Source organism: Actinia tenebrosa, unplaced genomic scaffold, assembly GCF_029948245.1.
Source record: "Actinia tenebrosa isolate PJP-AT-01 unplaced genomic scaffold, QUT_ActTen_1.0 PGA_scaffold12__29_contigs__length_12842862, whole genome shotgun sequence".
In the NCBI taxonomy this organism is placed as follows: domain Eukaryota; kingdom Metazoa; phylum Cnidaria; class Anthozoa; order Actiniaria; family Actiniidae; genus Actinia; species Actinia tenebrosa.
The window spans coordinates 8,183,933-8,199,229 of NW_028292572.1; the positions used below are offsets into that span (position 1 = coordinate 8,183,933).

At 37.5% G+C, this 15,297-nt stretch overlaps 2 protein-coding genes and 1 long non-coding RNA gene across 3 annotated transcripts; all 3 read left to right on the top strand.

Annotated features, from left to right (window-relative positions):
* The first annotated feature begins 698 nt into the window (after window positions 1-698).
* LOC116308980 (cathepsin L) lies at window positions 699-7,996 on the top strand. Its single transcript, XM_031719505.2, has 14 exons — window positions 699-932; window positions 1,215-1,331; window positions 2,121-2,303; window positions 2,843-2,930; window positions 3,330-3,443; window positions 3,992-4,108; window positions 4,324-4,349; window positions 4,638-4,734; window positions 4,899-4,979; window positions 5,530-5,649; window positions 5,824-5,888; window positions 6,337-6,427; window positions 6,832-6,902; window positions 7,423-7,996. Exons 1-14 carry the CDS (start codon window positions 729-731, stop codon window positions 7,495-7,497), a joined length of 1,449 nt encoding a protein of 482 aa, XP_031575365.2. The 5' UTR covers window positions 699-728; the 3' UTR covers window positions 7,498-7,996.
* Window positions 7,997-9,007: 1,011 nt separating this feature from the next.
* On the top strand, window positions 9,008-12,981 carry LOC116308981 (uncharacterized). Its single transcript, XM_031719507.2, has 5 exons — window positions 9,008-9,257; window positions 9,810-9,871; window positions 10,504-10,755; window positions 11,649-12,461; window positions 12,795-12,981. Exons 2-5 carry the CDS (start codon window positions 9,823-9,825, stop codon window positions 12,869-12,871), a joined length of 1,191 nt encoding a protein of 396 aa, XP_031575367.2. The 5' UTR covers window positions 9,008-9,257; window positions 9,810-9,822; the 3' UTR covers window positions 12,872-12,981.
* A 449-nt stretch (window positions 12,982-13,430) lies between these two features.
* Window positions 13,431-15,281, top strand: LOC116308999 (uncharacterized). Its single transcript, XR_004198560.2, has 2 exons — window positions 13,431-14,027; window positions 15,165-15,281. It is a non-coding gene; the product is annotated as an uncharacterized LOC116308999 (long non-coding RNA).
* Window positions 15,282-15,297: the final 16 nt, after the last annotated feature.

Consider the following 15,297-nt stretch of genomic DNA (forward strand, 5'->3'; position numbering starts at 1 on the left):
TAACGGTTATTATAAATTGTCCGTCTGTCCGTCTGTCCGTCTGTCCGTCTGTCCGTCTGTCCGTCTGTCCGTCTGTCCGTCTGTCCGTCTGTCCGTCTTTCCGTCTGTCTGTCTGTCTGTTTGTCCTCTTCAATCCGCCATAGCACAAGCTGCGATTGGAAAGATCAAGCAAAAATGCAGCAGTATTTTACAAATAAAACAGCTTTTGCCCGTGCTCCGTTAGTAATAAAGCACGCAGGAGGTGGCGTAAGTACAAGAGAAGAGTAAGGAAGAAGAACGAGCCGTAGGCTAGTGCTTCTCATACTTCTTGAGTGCATGCTTACAACGCTTCCTAAGTGCGTTATTACTGAATGGAGAACGGAAAAGCTGTTTTATTCGTTTTATTATATAACTACTAAATTATTTTCGGTATTGGATATATTTACGCAAAAAGAAAGACGGTCGTAGGATCTAGCAGCACTTCCCGTGCGCGGATGGCGTTAGCACTGTGCTCCGTTCATCACTAATAAAAGCACAGTTTTTTGACTCTCCTGTTCACTCATGACGGAGACATACTGCTGCATTGGTAGGTGTTATAGAAGACACTATATTGGCCTAATGTGCAAAAATTTGAGGGAAGTTTTTTCCGATTCAATAGTTAACTTTGCATTTTTATCTAAATTGGGCTCCCTGTGTCGACTGGTAAACAAGTCACGTGAGTGTAGTTCTTCTCAGTTCAGCAAACAAATATGGCGCAGTTGTCTTTGTTGTTTATATTGAGCTTCGTTGCTTCGAGTTTTGCTTCTTCTTCTCTCCTTGGAGGGATAGAAAAAGTAGACCCTAAGGATCCTGAGCTACTCAAGGCGTTAAGCTATGCAGTGGATCTGTATAATATGCGTTCAAACAATCTTTATCGTCAAATGGCGACTGAAGTTAAAGACGCTACAAAACAGGTGAGCTACAGTAAAATATTTTCCACTCGTAAGAAAGTTTTTAGAGGATTTTTAAACCCTTGTTTAAAGTTAAAAAACTATTATTTGTTCAGTCATGTATGCATAAATGATCCGTAAACATCTTAAACCTTTTTGCTAAGGAACAATCAATTTTAAACAACAAATTTGTTGACGTTTTTCGTGTCATGGCACGTACATCACGAAGCCTCGTCTCACATTTTCGACGTCTTTTTGCTTTTTTCTTTCATTTTCGATGTTACTAAACCGTTGTCTTTCTTCTAGATTGTTGCTGGAGAAAAGTTCTGCATTGTAACGGTGATGGGGACATCACGGTCATGTCGAAATGAGGAAAAACACAAATCAGCCACGCTACAAGAATGTCCTGTCGACCATCTTAATGTAAGATTATAGCTTTATAGACAGTAATTCATTCGCTGATATAGGCTAGCAAGTAGTTGTTGCAGTTTTTCAGATAATTGTTTGGCTAAGGGCGTCTTAAAAATGTATAACATTAAGAATTCTGCACACAATTTTGTCAGGATTATTTTTAGAAAAGAGAAGTTCACTTGAACTCAAGTTCGGAGCTAGGAATAGAAAGTGCTTTTGCATCATCTACAGAATTGGAATTCCCCATTGGAAGGATAGGTTTAAGGAAATATGCATTTTGAAATCACATCACATGCAAATATAGGAGTTGGCTTATTTGTGAACAGTTAGGGACAGGTAAAGGGGGGAGGGTAAAAAACAGGGGGTTCGGCACACAATTTTGAACTTTTTAAAAAGGATTGGCTGTCTATAAAACTGTACATTAGGGGTGGGTCATTTTTCATTTCCTGCATGGTAACTTCATCATGCGGCCATCATATTTTCGACCTCATTTTATACTGGTTGAGCAAAAACAAAGCTCCTTTAAATCCAGTTTTATTCCCTTCCCCTTTTTACTTTATGAACAGTCCCTTTTGACTTGATTAAGTTATGCACAAGCATGTTTTAGGCCAAAATTTAGCTAGAGATCATATTCTTAGTTCAAGCATGCACCTTTTCATCCACGTTTTGGAGTGAGAACTTGGTTTGTGCTCAAATGGAAAGACTCTTATGGGTGTCAGATTAGTGGATTATGCATGGATGCTTGAAGTCTCAACATGTTAGTTCTAACGAATCTTTCTTTTTAAATTGTTTTTGATTTAGATGCAATGTAAGTTTGAAGTGCTTATTGCACCATGGCAGAAGAAGAGCCCTGAAGATCTCCTCAACTTTGAATGTGCAGGTCTCAATGAAAAAGAGTTATCCTGCACACCTCCTGCAGAAATTTCTAACAACAATCACGATGAAAATGTCAACATGATACATGCAAACAAAGTCAAACTACAGGTGCGTCATTTTGGATTGACGCTCAAACAATCTCTTTTCATCTTATTTCCCATTGGCATAGGGAGGGGGGGGGGGTTAAAAGGGAGCAAACTCCCTCCCCAAAATGTTTTATTAAACTTGTAGATATTGCGGGAAACTCTAGAGATGAAATATGCATGTGTATTGGCAGGAAAAGGGTACATTAATTATTCCACTATGAGTGAGACCTCCCTGTACTCCTGTTATTACCATTGAAGTACAGTGATACCCCTGTTAAGGACACACCCTTTATTAAATAAACAGCTGTACAGCCCCTAAATTTTAATCCTATACATTTAAAGTAAAATGAACCTCTATTTTGACTGTATTATAAAGGACATTTGGGCTCAAAAGATCCCATCTTCACATTATAAAAAAATGCATGATGAGCAAATAAAAAATAGGGGTCACTGACTTCGTTTAGCCAAATTGCATGGAAGTGTTCTTTATATCTGCTTTACAGCTTGCACTTGCCATTTACTTGCAAAATCTAATCAATGTGATGTATTTTTTTTGTTTAGCCTGTGAATGACGAAGAAAAACTTCAGCTACAAATGTTTGATGATTTCGTTGAGAAGTATGAGAAAAACTATGCACATGACAAGATAGGTAAGTGAAAAATGCTAGAATTTCTAATGTAAAAAAAAAACATTCAAATTTGATCAAACCATGAAACAACCTCCAGTAAAAAAACTTTCAAATGTGATTGAACCATGAACCAAAGCCCTAGGCCATTCAAAGCCAGGGTATGGCTAACTCACAGATAAAATTAAAACTAGTGAAACCCTTTGAATCCAAAGAGGCCTAATGAACTCTACTCACATGTTATGCCGAGTCCAGAAATCAACCCTGAGACACCCGAGGTGAGAGGCAAGTGTACTACTACTGCTATGCCACCCTTGATTCACTCTATGATATACAGTACAGTACAGTACTCAAGGGGAAGTATAAGACCTTAGTTTGTATTGATTGTACTGTACTGAGCCTGATATGTTTGGAAATCAACAGAATACCTGCGTCGGTTCAAGATATTCCAACAAAACTTGGTACGGGCTAGGAAGATGAAAGAAATGGATTCTGGGACAGCTGAGTATGGTGTTACTCAATTCAGTGACCTCACAGGTATGGAAATATACTCTATGCACTGTTTTCTGATAATTTCAGACCACCTGCCATTTACTTGACTACTATCGATAAATTTGGCTAAAACTTTGTGACTATGTATCATTACATCATGATGGTCATAAAACATCTAGCAGGAATAATGAGACTGATGGAACTGGATTTCCAAGCTTCACCTACAAAACCGCCAATTTGCCTCGCAGAGAAAATGGCACATTGCATAGCATTGCATTGTTTCTGGCACGCAGTGTATTGTAGTTGACTAAGATTCTTTAAGGGTTAAATAATAACTGTTAATTTCCTCTTGAAACTCTATTATTAGTTTTTATTGATCTTTAAGTGTTAATGACATCAATGATTTATTCGACACAGAACATCAGTTAAACACTGCTTCAGGTTAATTTATTTGACTGAATGGGACTTTCTTTGCAATTGTTTCATATTTTTTTTGTTCATTTGTTTAGAAATGATTTAGTTGTTTGGTTTGTTTTCTTTAAGATAAAGCTGTTGTTTGAATTTTTTTTTTTCACTTTTCCTGTTATTAACAGCTGAGGAATTCCAGAAGTCATACATGATGCCAGGTTGGGGCAAGCCTCTGTACGAGATGAAACAAGCAAAGATTCCCAAGGGTGATATCCCAGATAGCTTTGACTGGAGAACAAAAGGTTTGAAGCCATGAAAAATATTCTCGTTCATTATAATAATTAACAATAATTAAAATTTTCCATTACCTGAGTTTTTATATACGTGTAATATAATAATTTTTAATCTTGGGTAAGGATTAGTCTGTCACATGTGGAAACTTCTTCACGATCAGCAGCCAAATCACACATGACATTTTTAACATTATTTTTTTCTTTTATTATTATTTTTGTGTTAGGTGCTGTTACTGCTGTTAAAAACCAGGTTTGTAGGCTTGTATGATGGACCTCTTTACCTTGGTGTACCTTGGGGTATTATTTTCCCATTTTAGACCATATGTCATTCCATATGTTGCATCCATATTCATGTATCTTCTCATGTATAACCATTAAACAAAGGAATGATACTCTAGGTAATGACACATGCTCTAACATGAATAAATATTACATCTAAGATCAGAAGGACTACTTATTTTAAGTACCAACGTCAACATAGAAATGGCTTAGTATATCGGAAAGGTTGATTTTAGGCATGTATGTTTTTGTATTCCAGGGTGTTTGTGGATCTTGTTGGGCTTTTTCTACCACCGGCAATGTTGAGGGACAGTGGGCAATAAAGAAAGGAGAGCTGTTGTCTCTCAGTGAACAAGGTTAGTGTTCATGTATTAGCCATTCAAAGGATGAGTAAAAAATTGAGTCGAGCTTGGATTTGTGGTGCATTTTGGGACCCTTCAAAGGGATATAGATGCATATTTACACATGCATATCAATTAATGCATGTTCTCATTGTTTATTTTGATTCTTCTCTGTTTAGAATTGGTAGACTGTGACAAGGTGGACCAGGGATGTAATGGAGGGCTGCCTGCTAATGCATACAAGCAGATTGAAAAACTTGGTAAATCCATACATACATTATTATTATCCATCCATTCATTCAATTCACTTGCCATCGATCCATCCATCTGTCTACTCACGATGCATCTATCCTAAGCTTCCATCCATTCATTCAATTCACTTGCCATTCCATCGTATTCTCTTGCCATCAATCCATCCATCTGTCTTCCCTCCATGCATTTATCCCATGTATTAATTTACAATACTTATGTAATATATAAGATACGAAAAGAACAGATGATGTTTCGTAAACTGAGGGTTTACCTACTTAACATGTTTCGGCAAAAAAATTTGCCATCTTCAAAAGTGCAAAGAGAGTTGAAAGAAATGGAAAATAAAACGAAAATAAAAGGACTATTGTCAATATAATATTAAGATTGATATATTTAACTTGTTGGTTAAGCGAAAGCGTCAACCAATAAAGTGCAGAGCTTCCTTTATCTTTAAAGTATACTCATGTGCAGTGTGATCTATTTTCTTGAAACAATCCTATACATATATATATATATTTATTTATTTATATTTATGTATTTCTACCCACTGTTTCCCAGGTGGCCTAGAGACAGAGAAGGAGTACCCATACAGTGGTAGAGACAGCAAGTGCCAGTTTGACAAGTCTGAAGTAAAAGTCACTATTAATGACTCTGTCGCAATCTCTAAAGATGAAAATGGTAAACTTTAAACCTTGCAAATCCTAACTAACAAAATACAGTGGGGTCCCATTATCTGTAACGTTCTGTGCCAAGTTGTACAAAGGATGGATAGTGCTATCTGACTGACAAATCTTATTTATTCATTGGATAACAGCATTGATTTATTCAATCTTTTATTTCTTTTTTCCTAAGAAATGGCTGCCTGGTTAGTCAAGAATGGTCCAATCTCCATTGGAATCAATGCTAATATGATGCAGGTATGTATTGTACATGTAGCAGAGCCAATACAGTATACATCTGGGCCCAGTTGTATGAAGCCTGGATAGCTCTATCCGATGGATAAATCCTTATCCAGTGGATAATTTTATTGGAAAACAGCATCGACTTATCCACTGGATAAGGATTTATCTGTCAGACAGCGCTATCCAAGCTTCGTACATCTTGGCCCTGTAGATGTGGTATAGATGTTAGTAGAGTTTGTCAGAACTATCCTTTGATTTGAGGGAATTTGTCTAAGTTAAATCTCCCGTTTTCCTCTCTCCACAAACCCCAAGATGCTAAATTAGCCATGCCCTGACATTGACCAGCCCACAGGCCGTAATGTTTCAGGGTTTTTCTTTTGTTTCATCCCCAAGGTAAATCAGCCTAAAGATTGTTTCCAAAGTGCATTCTAATGCCCAATGTTTTTGTACTATTTTCGTTCAGTTTTACCTTGGAGGAGTTGCCCATCCTTGGAAGATTTTCTGTAGTCCTAGCAGCCTGAACCATGGTGTATTGATCGTAGGATATGGAGTCAGTAAGTAGGCACAAAGAAAATAACTTATAAAGCTCTTTACATACACTGGACCCATGGCTATACAGCCTCTGTTATGACTGTGTGTCTTGTAAGCCATGTTTGAGGCTAACATTGCATTGTACATCTCAAGAGGAAGTTTGTTTACACTCACTAGCCTACTCACTAAAGGTGTGAGAGCTGATTGTTAATGGTGCCGTGTTACTGTAAATCTGGAAATATAGTGTATGACTGTGTGTCTTGTAAGCCATGTTTGAGGCTACCATTGCATTGTACATCCTAAGAGGTCTGTTTACACTCACTAACAAAAGGCGTGAGGGCTGACCAGTCATGGTGTTTTGCTAAGTGTCTCATGCTGTGTGTCTTGTGTCTCAAAAGGTCTAATTGTTTTATAATCTTCTTCACAGAACATGGCCTCTTCGGCAGCACCCCATATTGGATTATCAAGAATAGCTGGGGAGCAAGCTGGGGTGTACAGGTAACTGAATCTAAGATATTATCAGGAAAATGTGACACATGATTTGTTTATTTGTAATATTCCCAATCTTTGTTTGCATATTACATCATTATGGACATGTGTTTCACAAATGATATCTCATTAGCTTTCATTGTTCATACCATTGACATGTTTGCCATGTCTGCGTCATTTGACTCTCTTGGGAATGTTCGTAATATTATTGATGAATTGTGTTAACATTATTTCTTGATTGATGATGATGACCGATCGATGATGGTGGATGATTGATGATAAATATAATGATGTTTATAATATTGATAATGACTGATAGATAATGGTGGATGATTGATGATAAATATAATGATGATAATAATGATAATGATGGACAATTGATGATGATGATAGTATAAAATGACTGATTGATAATGTTAAATGATGATAATGATAACTGATGATGATTGATTCATGATGCCAATGATGATAAAGCTGCGACACTTACAAGCAAGTTAATGAAGTCCTCCTCTAATTCTTCTTTCCCTAGGGTTATTATCTTATCTACCGTGGAGGTGGCTGTTGTGGTCTCAACACTGCTTGTACCTCAGCTGTTGTTGACTAACCTAATCACAGACTCGACTCTTAATGTCATGAAATATTTTTTATATATTTAATTCCCTTTCTATCTCACTACACCATTTTGAACTTTTTTTACGAATCATAGAATCAAAAGAAACCAAAAGCTTCGAAAGCTATTCAATGTACCAAAAATACACAAGTTCAATTTTTACATTTACTTCAATTTTTACACATATAAAATTGTAGAATAGAAATGCATTTATGCTCAATCTATATCAATAATTTTAGAGGGAGGGGGACAGAATTTGGAATGTACTTTATTATCTTGGCACTGTATTAACGCTATTTTGATTTTTCATCATATTTGGAATGAGTTGGTATAAGCAAGAGAGTATGAGGTACTTCATACTCTCTTGCTATGAACAATTATCTGGCAAAAGTTTTTAATGTAAAAATTCAGCGATAAAATATCAATTGAAAAGTTGATTTCAAAAATTACACCACCGTTGTTACAGAAATAATAAAACTCTTTTAATCATTAATATTTTTCTTAAAGGATTTATATGTTTTGTTTCTTTTTACCGAAGATGTATTTAAAGTGCAATTGGCTTTGTATGTCAGGCGATGGCAGGCACATTTTCCACAACCATCTCTAAGAAGAATGGGAACTTGAGGAATCTTGAATGAATGAATGGAAAAGAATTGGAATCACAGAGATGAGAATTGAGCCCGTTGGGTTTCGGAATCGGATTATTTTCAAATTTGTACAAAACCCAGAGGGTAAAAAAGTCAAATGTAAATTTGACAGTGATAAAAAATTGCGTCTATAAACCAAAAAGACGTACTACAAAATTAAGTCCCACTTTATAGCTTGGTAAACATGTTACTTGGGTCAAAAGGCAAGCAAACGAATGTCGAAAGGTCAATTACCTAACAAAAGGGGCAATAATATAAATGGTTATCGTATAAATCATTGTTAATAGAGGGAACCCCTCTATTAACTTTGTATAAATGTACTTTGGGCAATACTAACATTTTGCTTCACAATTAAAAACATTTCCTCAAGGGTATGAAAACTAGCGAAAACTATCATTCTGATGAAGGCTAGCACAAGTTACAGCCTAAACGTCACGTTCTTACATTTATACCATGTTTAAACGCGAAAGCTTCGAAGATACTATGGCCAAAACTAGTTACAGCTATATCGAGAATGGAGTGTCTTATTCGTGCTCTTAAAGTAAAAAAACTGAAAGAAATGGGTTCTCCGCTTCTCAAAAACCGCGGCAACACACACTCGTGGTTTCCTTCTCCTTTTACAGACCTGCAGACCATAAGGTCAGCCTGAGTATCATTTTAGGGTCACTGAACCTTAGACGTATGTCGTTTGTTTGTAAGTCAATACGAACTCTTACCGGTGGAAAACTTCCACACCTGTTGAAAAAACTACAAAATAATCAAACAAGCCAACTAAAACACGACAAAACTTTATACCACAGAGCTTGGAAATTTAAAATAATTGGTTTATATATACTATTTTGGAAGTAATTTTGAACTGATAAAAAAAGACTAGGTTTAGAAGCGGTGTTGTGTGCCAAAATGTAATGGCCAAACGGGCAAATGATATGTGAGTTAATTTATACAAAGCTACCGATCAAAACAAATTCAAACAATTCACCAAGTCCTGCAAGGTAGGTGTGTTTTCTTGCAGGTGCTTGAGAAAAACAAACTACCTAATATCGGAAAAATTCCTTTAGAGCTTTGGGTTAGCGGTAAGCGAAGAACAAGTCGTCCAGGAGACAGTTGGTGAGTTGATATTTTACCTTTTCCTTTTAATATATATGAATGAACCCTTCTGAAACCAAGAATTAATGCTAAGTTCGTAGGAAAATGAACCCAATTTTTTTAGAAATAGGAAAGATTTCCGTGTTTTTTCTTAGTTCGAAGATTTAATATAACTTGAATCAACGATTTATAAGATGCTGTGTTTTAACTTCTAATCTTTTGGTCAAGTTAAAAAAGTGGTTTACTATTGAATTACCATTAAGTTTTATTCTTGATTTTTCTCTTTCGTTTTATTTTTCTTTCTTTTCTTTTTTGCAAGTCATATTTTATTTGCAAAACATTGACAACAGCTTGAAAAAAATTCTCGAATCTTTTTTCCTTTTTTATAGCAACAAAATCTATAATCTAAGGTATTCTATTTTTCTTCATTTCTACTTCGTTTACTGCTGTGATGTAAAACTCACACCGTACAGTTTTGATGCTTTCAAACCCAGCTTCAAGATTTTATCCTAAGAGAAGTCAATACGCATATTATAAAATTTCAGTAAGAAAAATTTCGATTTTTTCTTTCAGCATACGACCCAAAATGAGAGTCACTTTGCTGATACTGTCAGGATTCATATGCGGAACTTTGGGTAAGTCTTTTACCAACGCTTTTGGGTAAGTTTTTTAAATACTTCGTAAGCTTGTAATGGTTTGAGCCAAACACGACCATGGCAAAACTGAAAATAGTCATTACGTAGGAATGGCATGACATCAACTTTGAATCGATTGGCATCAGCTGTTTTTGCTTTCTCAACTTTTCATATTCTCACTACAAGACCAAATGATTCTGATAACGCTATTTCATTCGCTAAATTTCTGATATTTCCATAACCATTCAATCTTGATGTCACTACGTACACTTACCAGAACATTTCGAATATGTTTTCAAAGAAATTTCCTCCCATTTCTAAAACCAAGATTATTTTTTTAATTCCCAATTTGTCGCACACAGATTTTAACTTTTATGGACTTAAAGGGATTTATTTGCAGAGTAAAACTCTAAATATTATAAATACTTATTTCAGTCGTTGAATCGAAAATTCAAAGGTTCAAAAATCCTTCACTCACACATTACTCTCTTGCGCAATTGACTTAATTACAGTTATGAGGAAAAAGGCATCCGGCAATCTTATTTGTTTCGATCTTAATTTTTTAAATACCAGACATAAATACTAGTCGACTAAAAAAATCTTATAAATTAATTTGTTTTATGGTTGTATAGCCGTTCCCCTCGTACGAGAAAGAAGACAGTACGCCGTGCAGTATGGAACTACTTATTCATCTCCATATTCATCATATTATGGGATGCCTATGCAAGCACAAGAGACTGAGTGTCAAATGAGGCGACGCATGAGCGAGCCATCGTGGACCAAGCCTGAATGTAATCCTGATGGCTCGTTCAGAGAGTACCAGTGCGAGCCGTACTCGAGGTTCAAGTGTTGGTGCGTGTACTCTAACGGCATGATGATTCCAGGTAAGATTGGTTATATAGTACAGCCAGACACATGATGATGATGATGGTACGGTACGACAAATGCCCGGGGGGGGGGGGGGATACTCTTGCCAGTTTAGGTTAGGGATGTGCCGCTGAGCCCACTGAACCCTGACCCAGTTCCAGAGTAAAATTGCTGAAATTCATACCCTGTTCCAGAGCAAGATCGCTGAACATCACAACCTGTTCCGGTATTGCGAAAATGGATACCCTGTTCCAGAGAGGAGAGAGCGTGATTTCATATACCCTGTCCCAGAGCGAGCGCGATTTTATATACCATGTTCCAGAATAGAATCGCTGAAAACCATACCCTGTTTGGCGGCACGTACCCGTATAGCGAATATAGGGGAGTAGCCCCCCCTCCCCCCCCGGGGACAAATGATGCTGGATGATGGTTGAACCAGTTATAGGGAATCTTAAAACCTGCCATAAAAGACGTTCACGCGGGTGTGATATCGCTACAGTCGATTGTGATATACAGGATAGCCTAACGCTTATCTGGTCACGACACGACACGGCACACGCGCATCTGCACCCCAAGTACTTCTTTTCAGTCATGACGAATCTCAATCTCGTACCCAGATTCTTTATTTTGTGCATGTTGGACGAAAATTATCTCGTCGAGCATGCGCAGTAAGAAATAAAGGCTCTGGTACGGATCAGCTCTCAACTTTTTTTCCTGGAATTCCGTAATTTAACTGAAATAATGGAATGCGAAATCTGCTAAAATTAATTGAGCTGTGCTATCTATAACTGATTAGACATATCTATAATTAGACATGTGACAAGATTTGAATGTTTCAGGATTGTATGATTCACTGAGGACTAATATGGTTTTGAATTCAACTGAGTTATTTTTAATTTTTCCCGCGCAGGTTCAGAGAAGGACTTCAAAGGTGACCCAGAAGTCGAAAGCAAGAAAATGAACTGTGCAGCCAAACGTGCCAGCGCCCCAAAACCAGCCCCCAAACCACCACCAGTCAAGACTCCGTACCAGGACCGTAGCATCGGGTGGCACCTGGCTTACCGAGATGCCGCTATAAGAAATAACCCGTACGGAGCTCTCTACGCCATGTACGGCTACCCGGCATACGGCGCAATGCCTTACTACCCTCAGCCTGCTGTCTCTTACAGCGCCCCGGTGTCTCCCCCTGTATCTACTTACTCTTCCGCACCTGTATCTTCTTACACGGGATGCCCCGATCCTTGTCTTCCTCCCTGTAATTGCGTACCTGGTACATACCGGGGAGTACTTCCACATGTTAACAAAGGGCATCTTCCCGTCAAGGCAATGCCTGTTGCGGATAAGGAAGAGGATGAGGAAGACGAGGATGAACCAGAAGATGAGAAGAAATCCGAGGATGAGTCATCACAAGATGATGACGATGATGACAAAGATGATGATGATGTGAACAATGAAACAGAAAAGAATGAAGATGACAAGAATGCAGTAGCAGCAAAAGAAGAAGAAGAAGACATCGATAAAGAAAAGGCAAAAGAAGACAAACCCAGCACGAAAAAGGAGGAGAATAAGAAAGACGAACCAGCTAAGACAAAGGTCGAAAACAACAAGAAAGCTACTCCAGAGAAAAAGGAAGACACCTTAAACAAGAAGGAAGTTAAAGAAACCAAGACTGTTGTCGAAACGAAAAAGAATGACGAAAAAACGGTCAAAAAGACACAAGATGGTATGTCTAGTATAGTGATGTGCATGCACGCAAAAGCTAGCAAAATGGGCGGGAAATAGGTACTGGTGGGCACGCGCGTTTGAAGAAAGTGACGATAAAAATTGGCGGGAAAAAAGCATCAATGTGATTTCACTTTGAAATTGAAAAAATAACATCTCAGTTTATTTCTCAGTGATATTTTTATTTATGATAAAAAAGAAAGATTTCAAAAATGAAATATAATTTTCGATTTGAAAATACCTCGGGGAATGCAATTAACGTTCTTTCGTTTTTTGAGCTTGCGGCAATGTCTCTAGTGATATTATATGATGTTCATTTTGAATTCTTTTTCAGCCAAAAAGAGTGACAAACCAGAGAAAAAGGACAAGCAAATCGATGGTATTGATGAAGAAGACGAAGAAGACGTCTAACCATAGTAACCATTGATTGTCTAACGACCAGTCTTTCATTTATTGTTCTCGTCGTGTAACTGATGGTGTTGTAAAGTTTCGTATTAAAATCGTCAAATTTTGAAGAAAAACATTTTCTTCTATATTCACGACTCCGACAAACGATACTATAAGTATGAGTGAAAATAACTTCCCTCTGCACAGCAGTTCACATTTTAAAATCTAAACTCCAATAGTCCCCTTCACAGCTCCCTACGCCATCTTGAAATGTAGCCGTGACTTTGCATCGAAGCGAGACAAACGCTGAGCTTGCAATGATAGAGACCTTTTTTACGGCACCTTGAACGATTATTCACATGTCTCTATCATTACAAGCTCACCGTTCGTCTCGCTTCGATGCAAAGGCACGGCTACCTTTCAAGATGGCGCAGGGAACTGTGAAGGGGACTATTGGCTGGGGACAATTTAGTGTTTCTTGGGAACGAAGATCAGTGATGCTGCAACAGAAATCGTCCGCCCCCCTCCCCACCCCCCTCCCAAATTCGATAATTCGATAAATAATGACCGGTTCCTTGGACTTTATAGATACACTGCGAAATCTCTATATTCCCTCTGTTCATGTAGAGTTTTATGTCCTTTTATGGCTGTGATTTCAATGATAAGAGAACTAAAAAGGCTCCGTCATTGAGAACGACACGAAAAGTGAACTTATTGGAGCGATTGGATAAACAATTTAACAATCATTTTATTGGAAAAATCCTTATCAGAAAAACACTTAAGCTAGAAGGCTTAAGCACCTTTCTAGAGCTTTCTATCGCTGAGATTCCTTCGTCTATCGTGTTTGAAAGCATCTCTCATCAGTGATTACTGAGCTGATCTTGTCAAAAGCCATAATACAACAAAAGAATGTTGTCTGTGTTTAATACCCGCTTGAGGCAAATTTGCTGCTTTTAAAACCTTGATACCCTTAAACGACCTTTGTCTTTGAGCTGAACAACAGTCAGGGCACTGCTAACTCACAGATTGAATTGGATTTAAAGTATTAGCCTAGGTTTTGCGGAGGGGAGGAAAACTGGAGAACCCAGAGAAAAACTAGTGTTTTCATTCGAATCACGGGAGAGAATGGCTGTGGTAAAACAGTGATTCCAAAATGGAAATAAGGAAGGATTCAAATGAGGTATTATTAGGGGAACCAAGAGAATATGATTCTCTTAGGGGGACTTATTTTTTATACATATTTGTTTAATTTTCAATGCACTCTTCACAAAATTGTCGTAGATGCAAGGCTAACATGGAAACACATCTGGATGGAATTTGTGTCATTCCTTTTGTATTTCAGTGCATGTGAGCCTTGCATCCAAGATAATTTTCAGAAGGGTCCATTCCAACGGTGAAAGACAAGCCCCTTGTCTTTCCCCTCAGGCCAGTCTACTCGTGCAATATATGTACACGCTACGGCAATCTTTAACATCACAGAAGTTTATCTTTAACTTGAATACTTCGGCTTAATTCTGTAGACTGTAGAAGAAAACGATGGATTTTCGTAGAAAGCATAACAAAAGATTCTCCAACGTTCTCACTCTTCCTCGATTACTAACGGTCCACTAAAGGCGCGATTACACGTGGGTGCAATTTTCTCTGCAACTTGTCTCGCAACGGCGTTGAGACACAAGTTGCATGGAGCTTTGCAGCGTGTAACCTACAGCGCAATCTGAAAAATGTTGCGAGGCAAGTTGCAGCAATTGTTGCAAAAAGTAGAATTTATTTCTACTTTTGGCAATGATTGCGTCTCCGTTGCACCGTGTAGACAATCTTGCAACTTCTATCGCAAAGCTGTTGGGAGACAACTTGCAGAGAAAATTGCTCCGTGTAAGCGAGCCTTAAGCGCATCGTTTACAACTAGAGTGCATATCATATTTCCTTCAAAAGCTTTGTAAGAAATTGCACAAATTTGCACAAATAAGTAAGTTCAGTAGACATCAGTAGACCGTAGACCTACAAATCTTTGTACTGAATTTGTACAAATTTTCACGGATATATGGTATGTACTCTACTGTCACAGCAAAAAAACGTAATTTCTATTTTTTTTAAATAGAAAATTCTAGTTTTTGTTCGCAATAAAGAGGGGAGAAAAATGCACAATTCTTCCAAAACGATATTGCCAAGCATCGGAAAACTTGAGTATCACTGGTTATAAAGCATCCAGAAAAGTTTTCTTATTAATGTTTTTAAGCATAGAGCTATCTTCATCTCGATCCGTAGAAAATAACTATTGATTTTATCATCCAGTAACATCTTAATTGCTATTATTTAGGCGGGGAATTGTCTTGTGAAGTGAAGTGGATTGCCCAGCAGCATCAAGGGTCATGTCATCATTCTTGCTTGACAATCAACTTGAAAATAAAATCATAATAAAAAATATAAATATTTACTGCATTCAGCATTGG

Bases quoted from the DNA above. Each gene is read 5' to 3' on its own strand.
- LOC116308980 (XM_031719505.2), top strand. From the start codon at position 729: ATGGCGCAGTTGTCTTTGTTGTTTATATTGAGCTTCGTTGCTTCGAGT. The intron at 4,109-4,323 runs GTTTGAAGCCAT...TTTTTGTGTTAG, and splicing joins CTTTGACTGGAGAACAAAAG to GTGCTGTTACTGCTGTTAAA. The intron at 6,903-7,422 runs GTAACTGAATCT...TTCTTTCCCTAG, and splicing joins GAGCAAGCTGGGGTGTACAG to GGTTATTATCTTATCTACCG.
- LOC116308981 (XM_031719507.2), top strand. From the start codon at position 9,823: ATGAGAGTCACTTTGCTGATACTGTCAGGATTCATATGCGGAACTTTG. The intron at 10,756-11,648 runs GTAAGATTGGTT...TTTCCCGCGCAG, and splicing joins TAACGGCATGATGATTCCAG to GTTCAGAGAAGGACTTCAAA. The intron at 12,462-12,794 runs GTATGTCTAGTA...ATTCTTTTTCAG, and splicing joins GGTCAAAAAGACACAAGATG to CCAAAAAGAGTGACAAACCA.